Here is a 14667-nt window from a genome sequence, read left to right as displayed (position 1 = left end):
GTTAATAAATAAACGATCGCAAAATCGTAAACTAAACAAATCAAGTTGAATTGAATGAGTAAATAAATATACACTTTTGTAAATAAAACAGAAATCAATTTACATGTTTTATTTTTAATGGGATCATTATTAGCTACACAACTTGGATAATATGTGTTTATAAAATGTTGGCACATCTTGAAAAATTATATCATAATATGAAACAAGTATATATGTAACTATATGCAGTGCGAGTGAAGATAACCAGAAATGTATTATTTGTAGGTGAATTATTGTTGAATGAATTACCATTCAAATTAACCGCTTTGTATTTCAAATAATTGCGCCAATTCAGAACGGTTGCACTTTGACCCTTATATCGATAGCTCTGCAAACTGCTAACATTCTGAACCACTGGCGTGGTGGGAGCGGTTAACAGAGGGTAACGAAACCATCTGGCAGCACTGGCTCGAAGCAACCCCAACGGTTTTGACCAAATTCGAGTTGAGAGGAAGCAAGTTCGAATGGCGAGGTATCGAGGAATCGTGCCCCAAGAGCAGCTATCTGGCCCCAAAGAGCACACTCAGTTCGTGGCGAGAATCTGGCGAGTGTGGATGCGTTCCGAGCAGAAACCGCGTCCAAACGAAAATTCCATTCTGCCCAATGCAATCCGCTAAACCGATAAAACACAAAGCGAAAACCAGTACCAACACAAAGTGCAATATTAATTCTCACACTAAAAGGCTTAAAGTGCTTTTGGCTGGCCATAAAGTTTAGTTTCAAGTTGCACAGCCAGTTCGAAAATCGCTGTATACCCCGCAGGATATCTTCAAAATCCAAACTTTGGAAAAAAATCCAATACAGATATCTGTGTATATGTATAATGTATGTACGTGAGCGAGTGCCTGTGGTGGTGCAATAATTGTGAGCGCCAAAAAGCCGAAGAGACGGAGCCGCGCAGCCAAATAAATCTCTCGTCTCGTCTCTCCGCTACGCGCTACTCGCTTTCTCGCGTCGAGTCGCGCCGCTTTCTCCAGTTCGAAAGTCGCGTAGTAAAAAGTGTCGGAAAATCTGCGCCCTGCTGCACCACCCACCCACTCAGCCGAGCCACCTTGGCCACTTTGTTTTTGGTCAAGACTTTCGCACACACTCGACTTCGAAATTCGAAATTGCGAATTTGGCGCGCACCGGAGCATCAAGTAAGTGAGAAAGTGGGCGAGAGAGAGAAAGAGAAGAGTCCTTTGGAGAGAGAGAGAGCCAGTGCGTCCCCGTTGATTGCACAATAAAATGGGCAAAACAAAAAGCAAAATAACTAAGCGAAAATCACTAAATTCCCATAAATTGGCTAAAGTTTCAATTGCTCTGAGCATAAATCAAAATTCGAGCAAAGAACGAATGCTGCTCTAGTGTGTGCGTGTGTGTGTGTGTGTGTGTACGTGGAGGTCCTTGCGTTTTGCGCGCCCAAAGAAGTATGCTACGCCGTTTTACTATTTACTACTACGCACGCTCCCCCAAAAACACATCGACACTCACACTCACAAGGGGGGCACATGGCACATAATAACGGTTTATCGTGTACTATAGCCACGCAGCTTACGCAGCTGCGTAAAATCTCAAGGCTTGACCAATACCCCGTAACCTCTGGCTGGCCTTCCAATTCCCCAACTCCACATAAATCCCCATCCATAGGTTGTAAGCTGTTTACCCGTATATAACAAATATATACACTGTATGCTGGGATGTGTGTGTGTGCGGCAAGTCATTTGCAGGATTTTATTTTATTTTTGGGCATCACGTTTTAATATGTTTCTTGTTAGTCTATCACAGTCAGGGATATCTCTACCTATTCAAAATCATTGAAAAAATTGGCAATCTTATGAGCCTAATTTATCACATTGTTTTGTAATAATTAGATCAAAATGGTTGCCATAAAAAACTTTTTATTTCAATTTTTATTAGTTATTCAACTCTTATATCAGTTATTATATTCTACCCAACCAATGGCCAACAAATATGTAAAGGGTCTTTCAAATTCTAACAATAAATACGTCATATGGCCCGTTTAGGGGCGAACATTGAACAGATTTATAACTTATCAACATTTTATCCAGCCAGACACACAGACATATCCGTCTTTGGTTGTAAAAAGTTTTGTACGCCGTCTATAGAAATTTTCGCAGGCACATTAATTCCATTACGAAAACTCCCAAGGCCATATTGCTTTTAAGCTGCCGCTCTGTGCGGCCCAAACAAAACCAAAAAGTCAGGCCAAACATAAAACGGCAAAGGCAAACAAAACAGAGAGGCAAAATGTGTGTGTGTGTGTGGGTTAAACTCGGGATGGGAAAGGACGAATGCGCAGGATGGGGAAATGGAAAAAAGAATGGCAGGAGCTAGCGATATATGCGATATAATAAATCTTTTGTATAACACGCAAAACTTTATGAACGTGCGCCAACTATAAACTTTCACTTTCCAACAATGGGCTCGTCCGTTTGACGTTGCCTGATGCCAACGTTGCGTATACGCCATGTTGCACATGCTTTTATTTTTATCATCACTATTACTTTGTTTCAGTTTTACCCACCGAGACCTCTTCGAAAAGGCTATTAAGATGGCGTAATCTTAAATGTGCTATTTTTTAGAAAGGCAGCTATTTATGAAGTTATATTTTCTGATTTAATTAATTGTAAAGTACGAAATCCATATTTGAGGAGTATCTTTTTTAAGGTCAGGTTAAGTTAAGTTAATCATTTCATGACTTTTATTTTAAACAATATCTTGAAAATGTATAACGATGTCTATGACAGTTTTCTTTAATTTATTGTAGAATATAAAATCAAACATATTTAGGCGCATTTTCCTTTGATGGATGATAGATAGAATTAGTTTAAAGTATAAAAATATAACGTTCCACAATATGTTAAAAGCGAAGATTTCACATACTCATTTGCACTTGCTATGCCTATGTATTCTTTTAAGCAAAGATTTAAACAAGTTGTGGCAACATTGCAATGCATTGGTTAGATTATGGGTAAAGTTGCCTAGTTTTGAGGGCCTGCAACAAAGTCGTTGACTTTCTGTTCGTTGTGCATGTGGTGCCGGTTCGATGTCGCATCCCCAGCGTGGATGGCGCTCCACTTCTGTCAAACTTTTTGATGTTGAGGCAGATGAGGAAACGGGGGAGGGAATCAGAAAAGCGTGCGAAATCCGGTTATGTACACACATATTTAGATATGCGGAGGGGGAGGGGGTGGTGGGTATGTGGGCATGTGGATGTCTGAGTGCGTATTGGCCGCAATAAATTGTCTTTCTTTCTTTCTTTCTTCCTTGCGGATGTGGTTGTTGTTGGCCTGCGGAACAGGCAAAGGCTTGCAGCGTGTTTAATGAAAATTATTACGCGATATCCTTGGGGACGCACACAAGGGTGCGGGGGGTGGGTGGTGTTGGTGAAACGGATGTATGGCAATGTGCGCCCCGTTAGGGGGTGGCATGCCCATACAAAAAAGGACGATTCTCTGGCGAATAAGAGTACGAGGAGTACGGGTGAATGAGTGTGGCCGCCTTCTCACACTGCGCATGTACGCCAGTTTCGAGTTCGAGTTCGAGCTCGAATACATCACGAAGTTGCGCCTTTCTGCATATGTGTGAGTGAGTTATGCTACTGCAACTGTGTGCGTGCGAGGCGGTGGGTGGAAACGCATTTCTAGGTCAAATCCACATGGAGCCAGGGGGAATCAGCCTCAGCCCCATCCACAGCCAGAATCGTAAAAACATATATTGCTGAAATATTTCTGGTCTGTTTGTGAACCGAAATAAAACTATTCGTAAACCAGTTCTCTTTGCCTTATTTTCGAAAATAAATACCTATAGCAAGGCCGCAGGCCAAATTTTCGCATATTTAAATAAGTTTTGGATAGACGAATATATGTATTTGTATATATAACGATTCTCCACTCGTTGTTTCTACCTTTCAAAATTGAAACATCAATTTATTGATATTTATTGCGTTGCTATTAATTCTTGTTTACGGATCCAACAGGGTATTCGATTCATATACTCATATTATATTTCCCCATGTGCAAAGTCTTTGTTCATATAATATGCTAAATGTACAATAAAGTTATTACAGGCATTATTGAATTTAAAACTTTGTGACCATTTTAACATTAAATAACAAATACTTTTTTCGTTTTCCGTTTCAGGTTAAAAACACACTTAACCACATATCCCACTTCCAGCTCAATTAACACTTGTCAACAAAAAATAAAACCGGGCAAAATAGGTATAAAAAAATGTTAAACATACCCGGAAAATGCAATACAGACTTTTGGCAACAAAAAGTTTGTGAGCTTCAAGCGATTATAGCAAGTAAATGAAAACGCAATCGAAACTGAAATTATTTCTAACAATGCATAGAAAATATTCCAAAAATTGTGAATAGGTGAAAAGAAATCAATTAAAACGGAAATTATATTTCATATGTGAACTGTTCTGTGGTGTTTAACCCATGTGCCGAGCACGAAACAATAAAAAGAATTTATACATTTTGGAAATTAAAAGCAATCGATAGTGAATCTAGCCGCAAACGAGGGATTTAATCGTGAACAATCAAAAACAAATTGATCCACATAAATACGCAAACGGACAGCAAAACAAGCAAAAATGGAGAGCAAACATTGGAGCTGCTTTGTGGCCATTGTGCTGGGTGTGCTTATATTCAAAATGCACATATTTGTTGCATTCGCCGATCAGGATGAGGATATACCGCACAACGAGTAAGTATTATTCATCATCCAGCATCTGACATCCGACTGGGCACACCAACAGTTTCAATTATGCATTTTGCCAAATATTTTGGCAATTTCCTCGGACAGGAAATTAATTGAAAATTTGTTTATTGTGCCTGCGGCGTTTTTCCCCTGCTCATTGTTCTATACTATATATACAATGTACACCGATTTCTCGCCAACAATTCAACAAACTGCTGAAATACGTATGCAAATTTAAACTGTTTTTACTCTTGACTGGGCGACATTTGTTGCCTAAATAATTGAGCTAAAATAATTGGAGTGTTGACGGTAGAAGTGAAGTGTTTATAGATTTAGGGTTAACAAGAAGCAAAAAATTAATTAAATTTTAGGATAAGATTGAAGCTTAAATAGTAATTATATTCGTAGTTTTGTAATTTACAACCACAGTAATCTTCTTAAATTTATAAACATTTAGAACACTGCATTTGTTGCAAAGTCAAAATATTAAAAAAAATCCCTTTTAATGACCCATAAAGTTTCAGTTGAGCAACTATTTCGAATATAAATATGTTCATGCATCAACATTTTATGTGTAGCAAAATCTCTTGTGTAAAACTTTTGCCATTCGTTTGCGTTTATAGACCGATTTATTTATGATTATTACTTTGTTTACCACACACAGATTAGAATAAAATTCGCTCAGCCTTCTTTGTTGATTTTTATAGTTATAGCTATCGTTTTCGTACCAGAAGCATATTGGTGGGAAAGTCTTAGAAATAGCCAATTTCATTAAAAATGCGCATAAATGAAAAATAATGAATGACAAAATGGCATAGATGACGAAAGTGCTTTCCCATTAAGTATACGACAAGATGTTTATAAACTTTATACATACTGTTAGGGAAAAAATGCGGGTCTGACTTTCTGATGTGGCGACGCGATACTTTTTTGCCTGATGGTTCGCAGTGTGCGTATCTAATGGATATATAATAGGATTTTGCAATTAGCTTCACACGGCGCCCGGTGGGTGGGTGGTTGGTTGGTGGTTCGGTGCGGTGGTTCGGTGGTGCAGAGAAAGACAGCACACGTAACCGCAACGCTCACTTGGCTAATTAACCCAAAAACCAACTGCCATTTGCAGGGAAGGACAACTGTCGACTGATGGGAATTTCGGGGGACGGGGGGTGGGCAGAGACCAGAAACCGGAACAGACACACTAAGTGATTTTTTTTGGGTCTGTGTTTTTGTATCTAATGTCACTTTTATTTATTGAAATTAGTTTTGGCGTGGGGTTTTTGTGTTGAAATTCAATTAGTTATTTGTTGAAGCGTTTCTGCCTGTTGGTTAACTTTGCTGACCAAGGAAAACGGAACGAGGACAATTCTAATAATGGTTATAATAGTTACATAGTTGAAACATTTATTTTTAGTTAGTAAAGCCCATTTTCTAAAAAAAAACATCCTTTTACGGCCTATTAGTTTCAGCTTTTGTTTAAAATCCTGGCCATTTCATAATCAAACTCTCTTAACTTCTTGACTGCTCTTCAATTCTCGTTATTTTTGGACTGCTGACATGTTGTGGCACATGCGTAAAATAAATTTCATTAATTTGAAAACAAACTTTTGCTTTCGCTGTTGGCCGGGTTTTATTCGACTCGAGTCGACTCGACTCGCCCCGTTTCTTCCCTGGTGTCCACGTTGCCGTTTGCTTTATGTCACTGCAGAAATTCAATTAAATTTATTTCAACTTTTGCTGGCAGGAGGCGAAAGCAAGCAGGCCGCTCGAGCTGCCTCTGCCTCTGCCTTGAGGGTCCAGCTTTGACGATTATGTCTTGGCATGCCCCGATGGTGACGATGATGAAGTTGGTCCTGTTTCTGGATTCTGGTCCTATAGCAGGCAAATGGTCCTGTGCCCAATGCCTTTGCTTTGACCCAAATCCCGCTGCCCATTGAAGGCGAAGTCGAAAACGTTGTTCTTCCTCGGCTGGCTCGCTTTTCCTTTTGGACTGGCCTTCACGAACTGAACGGGTTTTCCATAGGCCTACCCACTGCGCCAGCCCATTCACTTGCCTCATTTTCAGTTGTAGTTGTAGCCATCTACCATCGCCATTTTAATGCATGCCTCGTTTGCTTAAGCATCCCCGGCCCCTTATCCTTTTCCATTCGAAGCCAGTTGCATTGACAGCGTCTTATGGGTCACGTGCCGTGGCCAGAAAACTTTAAATGGTGGAAAAGAGGACATGCTGTCCTGTGTCAACACGATTGTTACATGATTCGTTCTCTGGCACGACCTGCAGATGAGCGATCGATTCGAGGACTCACACAACTCGGCTGCAATTAATCGAATTGAAGGACTTTCGTTATGTGCCACAGGAAATTCTAAATGGTACATAAGGAACTGGCTCAGTTTTTGTACTTAATAAATAGGGATCAACGAAAAGGCGTTCTTTAAAGTTATAATTGATATTTTAAATTAATATATTTATCAAAAAAAGGGGTTAAAAAACAAGTAACGATTGCATCTCTAAGATACAAATGTTTTAATCCCAGCTAAATTATATATAACTTGTTATTACTTTTTAGTAACATTGTTTATTTAACGCAACTGGCACATTTGCTGATTAAAACCATTTTGCATAAAACACAATTCGCTGTTTTTTTCTTTTTTCTCTTGGGCGTGGCAGATCTAATTACCGTGGAGGCAGCTTAAGTGAATAAATAAAGGAAAATCAACAAAAAGGAAGCAAACAGAGCACTAACTACTTATGACAAATGACAGTGAAAGTGCATTAAGCAGAAGTTGAACCAGAGACACAAACAGAAGCGACTGCAGTGCCATGTCTAGCGCATTATTTTGGTTTTTATTTTCCACCTACCAGCAGTCGTAATTACCACTTAGTTTTATTTAAGGGGATTTCGAATTAGCGCGGAACACAACAAATTAACTAGCTAAGCTAGCTTCGTACTTAAAATCGTTAATTTTATCTTTTGTATATTATCCTATTCAAATTCGAATTGTGATCAAAGCACTTTACGTAAACTTCGTCAGATCCAAAACCATAATAATCAAATAAAAAATGAATCAAAATTTTTGTAAAATAAATCACCACAGAGTTGTTAACTTTGGTGTAGCGGTCGTTAGTCACAGGATTAAGGCTATTAGAAAGCCCATGACTTTACAGGAGATTTCCGCGAGTATTGGAAGGAAATTTGGTGTGCCTGGCAGTGTTTTTGAAGATGAGATCAAAGTATTGCTCGAAGAATACCAGCCATTCGGATTTTTCACCAAGCGAGGCGATCTATACAGTCTTCCCCCAGAACTGTTGGCAATCATGAAGGAAAACGATCGGGATACACGAAAGCGAACTATTAAATCACCACAAGCCAAACATCTTGAGGAACCTGATCAAGTTTATGGCTGTGCATCCAATATTGATCATTCCATGTCACTTAGGCATCCATATCTTTATAGATTTAACTAAGCTGGGCACAGGATATGAGTGACTCCCTATTTTTATTATTGAGTTTTGTCATTGATTTTTATTAAAACGAACTAGCATGTATTCAGCATTAAAATTGATCAAAAATTACAGGTATATGATACTGTTACTAGAATCAAATTCTATTTCCTATATGGTATTTGCTAGAATATCTTAGTAGCTCTGCTCTTGCTGAGGGTTGCATTGAAGTGCGCTCTTGTGATTGCGCATTCAAGTCTGTTGGCAGCGGCAGAAGGGGACTCATTTCAATTTCAATGATGCAAAATGGCAAAAACCCATTGACCTACTCTAAGGGACTACTACTACCTGCATCGGCATAAACTCTCCGCCCGAAAAGTGAGAAACTGCATAGACAAACGTGAAACGACCGAGCTGAACAAAACAGTGGAAAAAAGGCAATGGAACTGGTTCGATGGCTTTGGGCATGCATATACATATGCTACTTGAGAATGACATACGTAGGTGGTTGGTTCGTGCTCAAAAAGCTGAGACAGAATTGAAAGTCACTACGAATACACCTGAGCACCCACCGTCTCATCCTCACGTACATACATGCATAGTTTTAGCCATTGTCAAGTTTCTGGCCAAGCAACAAAAATACAAAAAAAGGAAGGAGGAATATCTATGTGTAAAAATGTGACTTTTTATTGTGCCGGCCTCCACCACAGGCACCAGAAAGAGTCCAAAGAATCTAAAAAAAAAAGAATCTCTTCTACTTCAGGCCAAGAAGATGACGTTGATGGCCTTTCATTGCAGTTTGCTGCTTTGGACCCGATTTTCAATGTTTTTCTTGTTCCTTTGGGTGTGTGTGTGTGCATTGTTCGCCATATTCTCTGCGTGTGTCTGTGTATTTCTAGCATATTTTTTGATAAAACCAAACTAGAATAGAATGTTGTACTAGGTTTTCATATTTAAAGCCGAATTTTTGTTGTGGATGCCTGCTGATATATTTTTCAAAGAATATTTTGAAATGTTGTTTCTGGGCTGCGAGGAAGTTGTGAATATTATTTGGAATGTTTTAAACTCCAATTTCTAATTTACCAAGCTTGTTCTTAACTTTATGTTTTTATGTAACTTTCTTAATATTTTTCTTCATTTCGATTCCATCAACTTACGTACTATGTCATTAACATTTATATTACATTCGTTTTAACTCGTTCGTTTCAACCAACCGTCCATAGTTAACGCTTCCATGGTGTGGATCTCGTTTAATTGTGACCACTTGACCCTACCATCAGTTTGCCAGCTCTTTGTTGTTGCCAGCCATCAGCATTATCCAATTTCAATCACTTTGTTGGCCACTTTATTTCGCTCCATTGTCTACGCTTTATTGCTGCGGGCCACGAAGATGCGGGAAGAGATGTTGCTGCTTCTGGTTTCTGCCTCCTCGGGAGTTTCCGTTTATAATACAATTTTCATATAATTTAAATTCATTTTTGGCATCGTTCGAGCCATAAAACTTTGTCTGTAGCCCGCTTGACTGCAGTTGCACTTCCTTCCCATCGCAATCTGCTGTCTCTTCACCCCCAACCAACTTTGCACCATCCGCCTTCCTCGTTGGCCATATAGCATATAAACATGCGCTTATTTTGTATCTAGATGGCAGTGAGAGCGAGCGAGAGAGAGAGAGCTCGTTGGTATGGTGGCTCGCCGTCGGCTCAACATAATCAACATTGCGTATACGCAACGTTGCTGCGGTTCGAGTTTCCTTGGCTTCACCTACCTCCCTCTCTTTGCCACAGTATTGATATTGCAGATAATGCCATAAAATTGTCCAAATATTTTTGGGGGCATTATTCTGCAAGGTCTTTACTCTGGCTCAACTTGATTTTGTTTTTGCTCGTTGCTTCGTTCGTAATTTTTTTTATAATATTCCATTTTTTTCTCGTTTTTCTTGGCTGTATCAACACTCCGACTTCGGGTCCTCCGCCCCTTATTTTCAATTTTCTGTTGCTTTAGACACATTTCCCCCCTCCCATGGACTTGTTTTATGAGCACTCGTTGGGCTGCTTTTGTTTTGCTTTTGACTTTCGCGTTTAGATTATAAATGTTTGGCAAATGTTTTCACAATAGTTGGCTGTTGGTCCTGTTGTTATCCCTCGACCCTTGAGAGTTTCCCCCATTCCATTCGATGGTCCTCTGTAATGAGTTTTGCTGCTGTCTTGGGTCTTTCTCAAGTGAGTTGGTCCTGTTGGTCGTGTCCTGCAAAATAGTCGATTTACCTTTTTTGTCCTTAAGTCTTCCATGAGTAAATATTATTTATTAACATTGTTCAAGTGTGTTGCCAAGTACATTTATGTATTTGTTGCATTATTTTCGCAGCCATTTTATATTTGGCTCTCATTAACCAATCGTAGGCTTAAGCATAATGAGTTGGAAATAATTTATACGCAATTTTAAATCGATTTTAATTGATTTTAAATCAGCCACGTGTCGATGAGTAGCAATGGTATTGTAGGCTAATGACCTGAAAGCTTTTTAACGATTTAAGAGCAAGCGATACTTTTATTCCGTAAATTAAGCAAATGTTGAAATGCACACTAAAATATCAAATTTAACATAACAAATAGGTTAATATAAAAAATTTGACATTCCCAAATGACAGCCAATCATTGACTGTTTAAGCTGATTTTTAGAATTATATACAATTATAATTACAATTTAATTTATATCTACTTTTTTAGGGTTCGCAATTGGGCCTTGAAGTTCGGCGTTGACTTGTGGGAGTTTGGACGACAATTTACCAAAATGAACGAGATCAAAAGTGTAAGTAATTACGTGGGCGATATGTCTGGAAATTCAATAAGTACTCTATTCGATGGCTCTGATAATATAAGCATATGTATCTGATAATCCTGACATGTGGGTACGACCAATCGCCTGGGTTAATGGCTACGATTGTTTCGCCGGGGTTTAGTCGAAACAAATTCACTTAAGCCCTGTGGCCACTTAGTTGAACTTATCGAAAAGCAAGAATTTATCGATAAAAGCTTTGAATGGCTCGGCTTAGAGGGAGCTTAACCATCAAATGCGTCAATTTTTCGTGTGTTTCTTTGACGTTCTTATTTGGTTGCTCTGATACTCGTATGGTGTGTTGTTTTGTTTAGTTTAGGTTTTGCTTTGTTGCTTGCTGTTGGCCCTAATGCAATTTAAACACAAATAAGGCTAATTGGGGGGGTTAAATCGTGGGTTAAGCGGGCTGATATAAGTGTACGCCACGCTGCTATCTATGTTCATAAGCACGACTCTGTTTGGATTTGGTTGACTGCGTGGCCTGCGGTGGAAGATGGTGGTTTCAGCAAGTCGCGTACTTTCGCGTTTAATCAGACGTGCCTAAGTTAGTGGACTGCTTTTATTGGCCGACTGTGTACGTTGTGATTATGTGCGAGGGATTACGTTTATGCGGATTTGCATAAAGAAAAGAAGTGTTTTCATAATACCCTACATTATATGATAGCAAGGAACTTCCAATAAAAATTTAATAATATTTTCAATATTTAATGAGTTTGAAACGAAAAATATACAACTTTTTAATACATTTTTAAAAATAGTAAATATGTTTTAGTATTTACTTTAAGTGATCTTGTACAAAATTTTAATGTAATATAATATAGGGAAATATCCAAGAAAATACAGCTTTAGTAGGTAAATTTTATTCACAATATAAGCAAAAAGTGTAAGCAAAAGTGTTAAAGTGACGTAAATGAGCGTAGGGCCATTTTTAAGTGAAGTATAGTCTGGACTTGCTGAAGGCCCAACCGGCCCCAAATAAGGGTATAAATATCGGGCAAATTATACAGAGAAACAGGGGCAGGAGCAAGAACAAGGATCCTGGCGGGACAAGGGGACATGCGAGGAAGGAGAGCTGCGGAGGAAGCGACAGGATTCGGAGCCAGAAAGGCAGCTAAAATGCAAATAAATTTGCTGGCTGTGACTGTCATTGAGTCTGTAATTGTCAAGTGCCTTGTTGCTGTTGCTTTGCTGTACGTGTGTGTGTGTGTCATTGCTGTTGTCCCGCTTGTGGGTGTATGTGTGTGTATGGGTGTATGTGTGTGCGTGTGTTGCTGTCGCTGACAACGTTTGTTTGTGTTAATTTAAAGCGCACGTCGCTTACAACGGCAAAAAATGAAAACCTACGCCCAGATTGAATTAAATATCAAGTATTCGCCGCGTTGTACGTTTGGCGGAAATGGTCCGTGGCTATGTGTGTGTTGATATGTATTCCTATGTGCTTTATAAACATTATATCATACCATTTTGTGCGTGTGAAGGTTAATCTGCCCTTACGTTGCTTTTTTTGTAGGTGTGTGTTGTTAGTGGTTATGTGAACGCCGTCCCTTGTCAACGCCTTTCGCTTTGGCGCCAACCTTCGGCGTGTTTTATAAAATTATTGAAAAAAAAACAGCTTAAAAAGTAATATTAAGGATGAACTATATTTTGGTTTCAGATAATTGTATAATTAATTAATTATTATCGGGTATATATACATATATTGGCTTCCGTTTGCTGATCAATCCATGGCTTAAACTCCAAAACATCTGTATAAGGGGCGGGAACGTTTTGTTGCTTACAACCCACATCCCAGTTGACAATGCCTATTTGCTCGAACCGATTGGGATCCTCGGTCATTGCTCCACCAGCATCGCCGGTGCAAGCATCAATATCCTTCTCGCCACCGGCAAAAATTATTCCACGAGGCAGTGTATAGTTTTTGCCCAGCCTGGTTTTGCGCAGCTGATCCTGAAAGATATCCGTGGGTACAATAGGTAAAGCAATTTTCTTCAATACGCCTCCGTAATACATGTCACTAAACTGATGTTTACCCCAACCAGCCACTATACAGCGAGTGGAAGATAGCGATCTTTTCTGGATGGATGGTGTAAATCTTGTATGTTAGTGGGAAGTCCCTATCCAAGAAGAGCAGCGCCAAGTTGTTGGCTCCTCTCCGATAATTAAATGATTCATGAATAACCATTTTCACTACTCTTGCCTCTTCAAATGGAGATTTTTCCAAAGCTAATCCGTAATCCCATACTTCCGCTATGACGCTTATATCCCCCACGCTTTTATTGAATATCCGAGGGGCAGCTGTGAGCACAACGTCTGGGGCAATTAAAGAGCCACCACCCACTAAGCTGTGATTTTGGATCACGGCTATGGTCCACGGAAATTCGTCTGGTTTTGCTTGCCCATCGGTAACATTCAATTTCACATTCAGAGCTTTTGGATTACCACATCCGCACTTTAGGCGTACTGGCAAAAGATCCGAGTATAAATTAAAATTTGGTATTTATTTATATATAAATATATGGCATATACCTCTTCAATCTGTTGAAGGTTTTCAACATTTTCAGCCACGCTAAGCACAAAAAGTGTTACTATTTGTATCCAAGCCTCGAACATAATAGCTGTCCGAGATCCAATTCAAGCCATTTTTGGCTACACATTCTAAATGTCTGTATAATCGGACAAAAGATTAGAAATAACAAACTCAATTATTTTTCGGGAGAAAGATTATTTGCTTTTTATGTATGTATGCAGTCACGTCTAAAACTGTAAAGCCCCTTAATGGCAATTTCTGACGAACTAAATGAATAAATATTTATTATTAAATAAGCGGAATTTTTCATTCGGTCTTTTTTTGCTGACACAGTTTTTTTTGTATGTTTTTGTATGTTGTAATTGAAAAAATAGGAAAAAAAGAAAACTAAAAAAGGAAAGTGGGCAGCATTGTGGGTGTGGCCCGCACACCCGGTTTCCTCTTCCTTTTATTTATTTGCTTTTTCCTTTTGTTTTGCTGTAGCTGCTTTTTCTTTGCTATTTTGGGTAGCTGTTTTTGCCGTTTGGCGTTTTAAAGTAGCATAATAAAAAGTAAAACAAATGCAGCGCACACGTTCAGTTATGCGAAAGGCGTCGCAGGACAACAGGGACACCAAGGACAACGGCAATCCGAAGACAAAATGGCTGCGACGAAGGAGGAGCGCAGCGAGAATGGGAAGCAGTGTGTGTGTGTGTGTTTGTGTGAAATGCCTGTGCGTGGCGCATATTCATTTATTTTATTTTCCCTATTCCTTGGCTCAAAAGTGTTTAGCGCTGACTAGCTAAAAAAGTATCTACCTAAGCCATGAAATATGTTCTTCAGACAGATACAACTTACAACCGGATGTAAAGGCCGATGCGAATGACATTAGATGTCACTTCTCTAAACTATTGGTTATTTACCGTACATCGCGCAGTTAGTTTTAAATTCGAATCCGAATTGTGATAATGCACAATGTTAAAGATGTATTCCATCATTTTTCTATGAAATGAAATGATTAATATGCTACGTTATCGCCCATACGCAAATTCAAAGAATTTTTATAAAAAGTATTTTTCTATTTAGTTAATGAAGTCATCGTACGTTTCGTGGCATATATATATATATATATATAT

The 14667-nt window shown here is 39.0% G+C and overlaps 2 protein-coding genes and 1 pseudogene across 3 annotated transcripts in view; 2 read left to right on the top strand and 1 right to left on the bottom strand.

The window, feature by feature from the left end:
- The first annotated feature begins 543 nt into the window (after window positions 1–543).
- The window catches only part of LOC6732445 (voltage-dependent calcium channel subunit alpha-2/delta-3), a 37846-nt gene continuing 23722 nt past the window's right edge, over window positions 544–14667 (top strand). The window contains exons 1-3 of one of the 2 annotated variants that reach the window (XM_016178232.3): window positions 544–1178; window positions 4185–4757; window positions 10917–10998. In XM_016178232.3, the coding sequence (XP_016025088.1) occupies window positions 4645–4757; window positions 10917–10998 (195 nt within the window). In that variant the 5' untranslated portion in view covers window positions 544–1178; window positions 4185–4644. The remainder of the gene's footprint in view (window positions 1179–4184; window positions 4758–10916; window positions 10999–14667) is intronic. The other variant, XM_016178231.3, reaches the window with a different exon arrangement.
- On the top strand, window positions 7747–8340 carry LOC27207497. Its single transcript, XM_016183178.3, has one exon. The coding sequence runs from the start codon at window positions 7810–7812 to the stop codon at window positions 8212–8214; it is 405 nt and encodes a 134-aa protein (XP_016025090.1). The 5' UTR covers window positions 7747–7809; the 3' UTR covers window positions 8215–8340.
- On the bottom strand, window positions 12702–13646 carry LOC120284360 (annotated as a pseudogene).

The sequence above is a fragment of the Drosophila simulans genome, chromosome 2L (genome assembly GCF_016746395.2).
Source record: "Drosophila simulans strain w501 chromosome 2L, Prin_Dsim_3.1, whole genome shotgun sequence".
NCBI classification, from domain to species: domain Eukaryota; kingdom Metazoa; phylum Arthropoda; class Insecta; order Diptera; family Drosophilidae; genus Drosophila; species Drosophila simulans.
This window is presented reverse-complemented; position numbering and strand designations above follow the sequence as displayed.

Coding starts and splice junctions, on each gene's coding strand:
- LOC27207497 (XM_016183178.3), top strand. CDS start 7,810: ATGAATCAAAATTTTTGTAAAATAAATCACCACAGAGTTGTTAACTTT.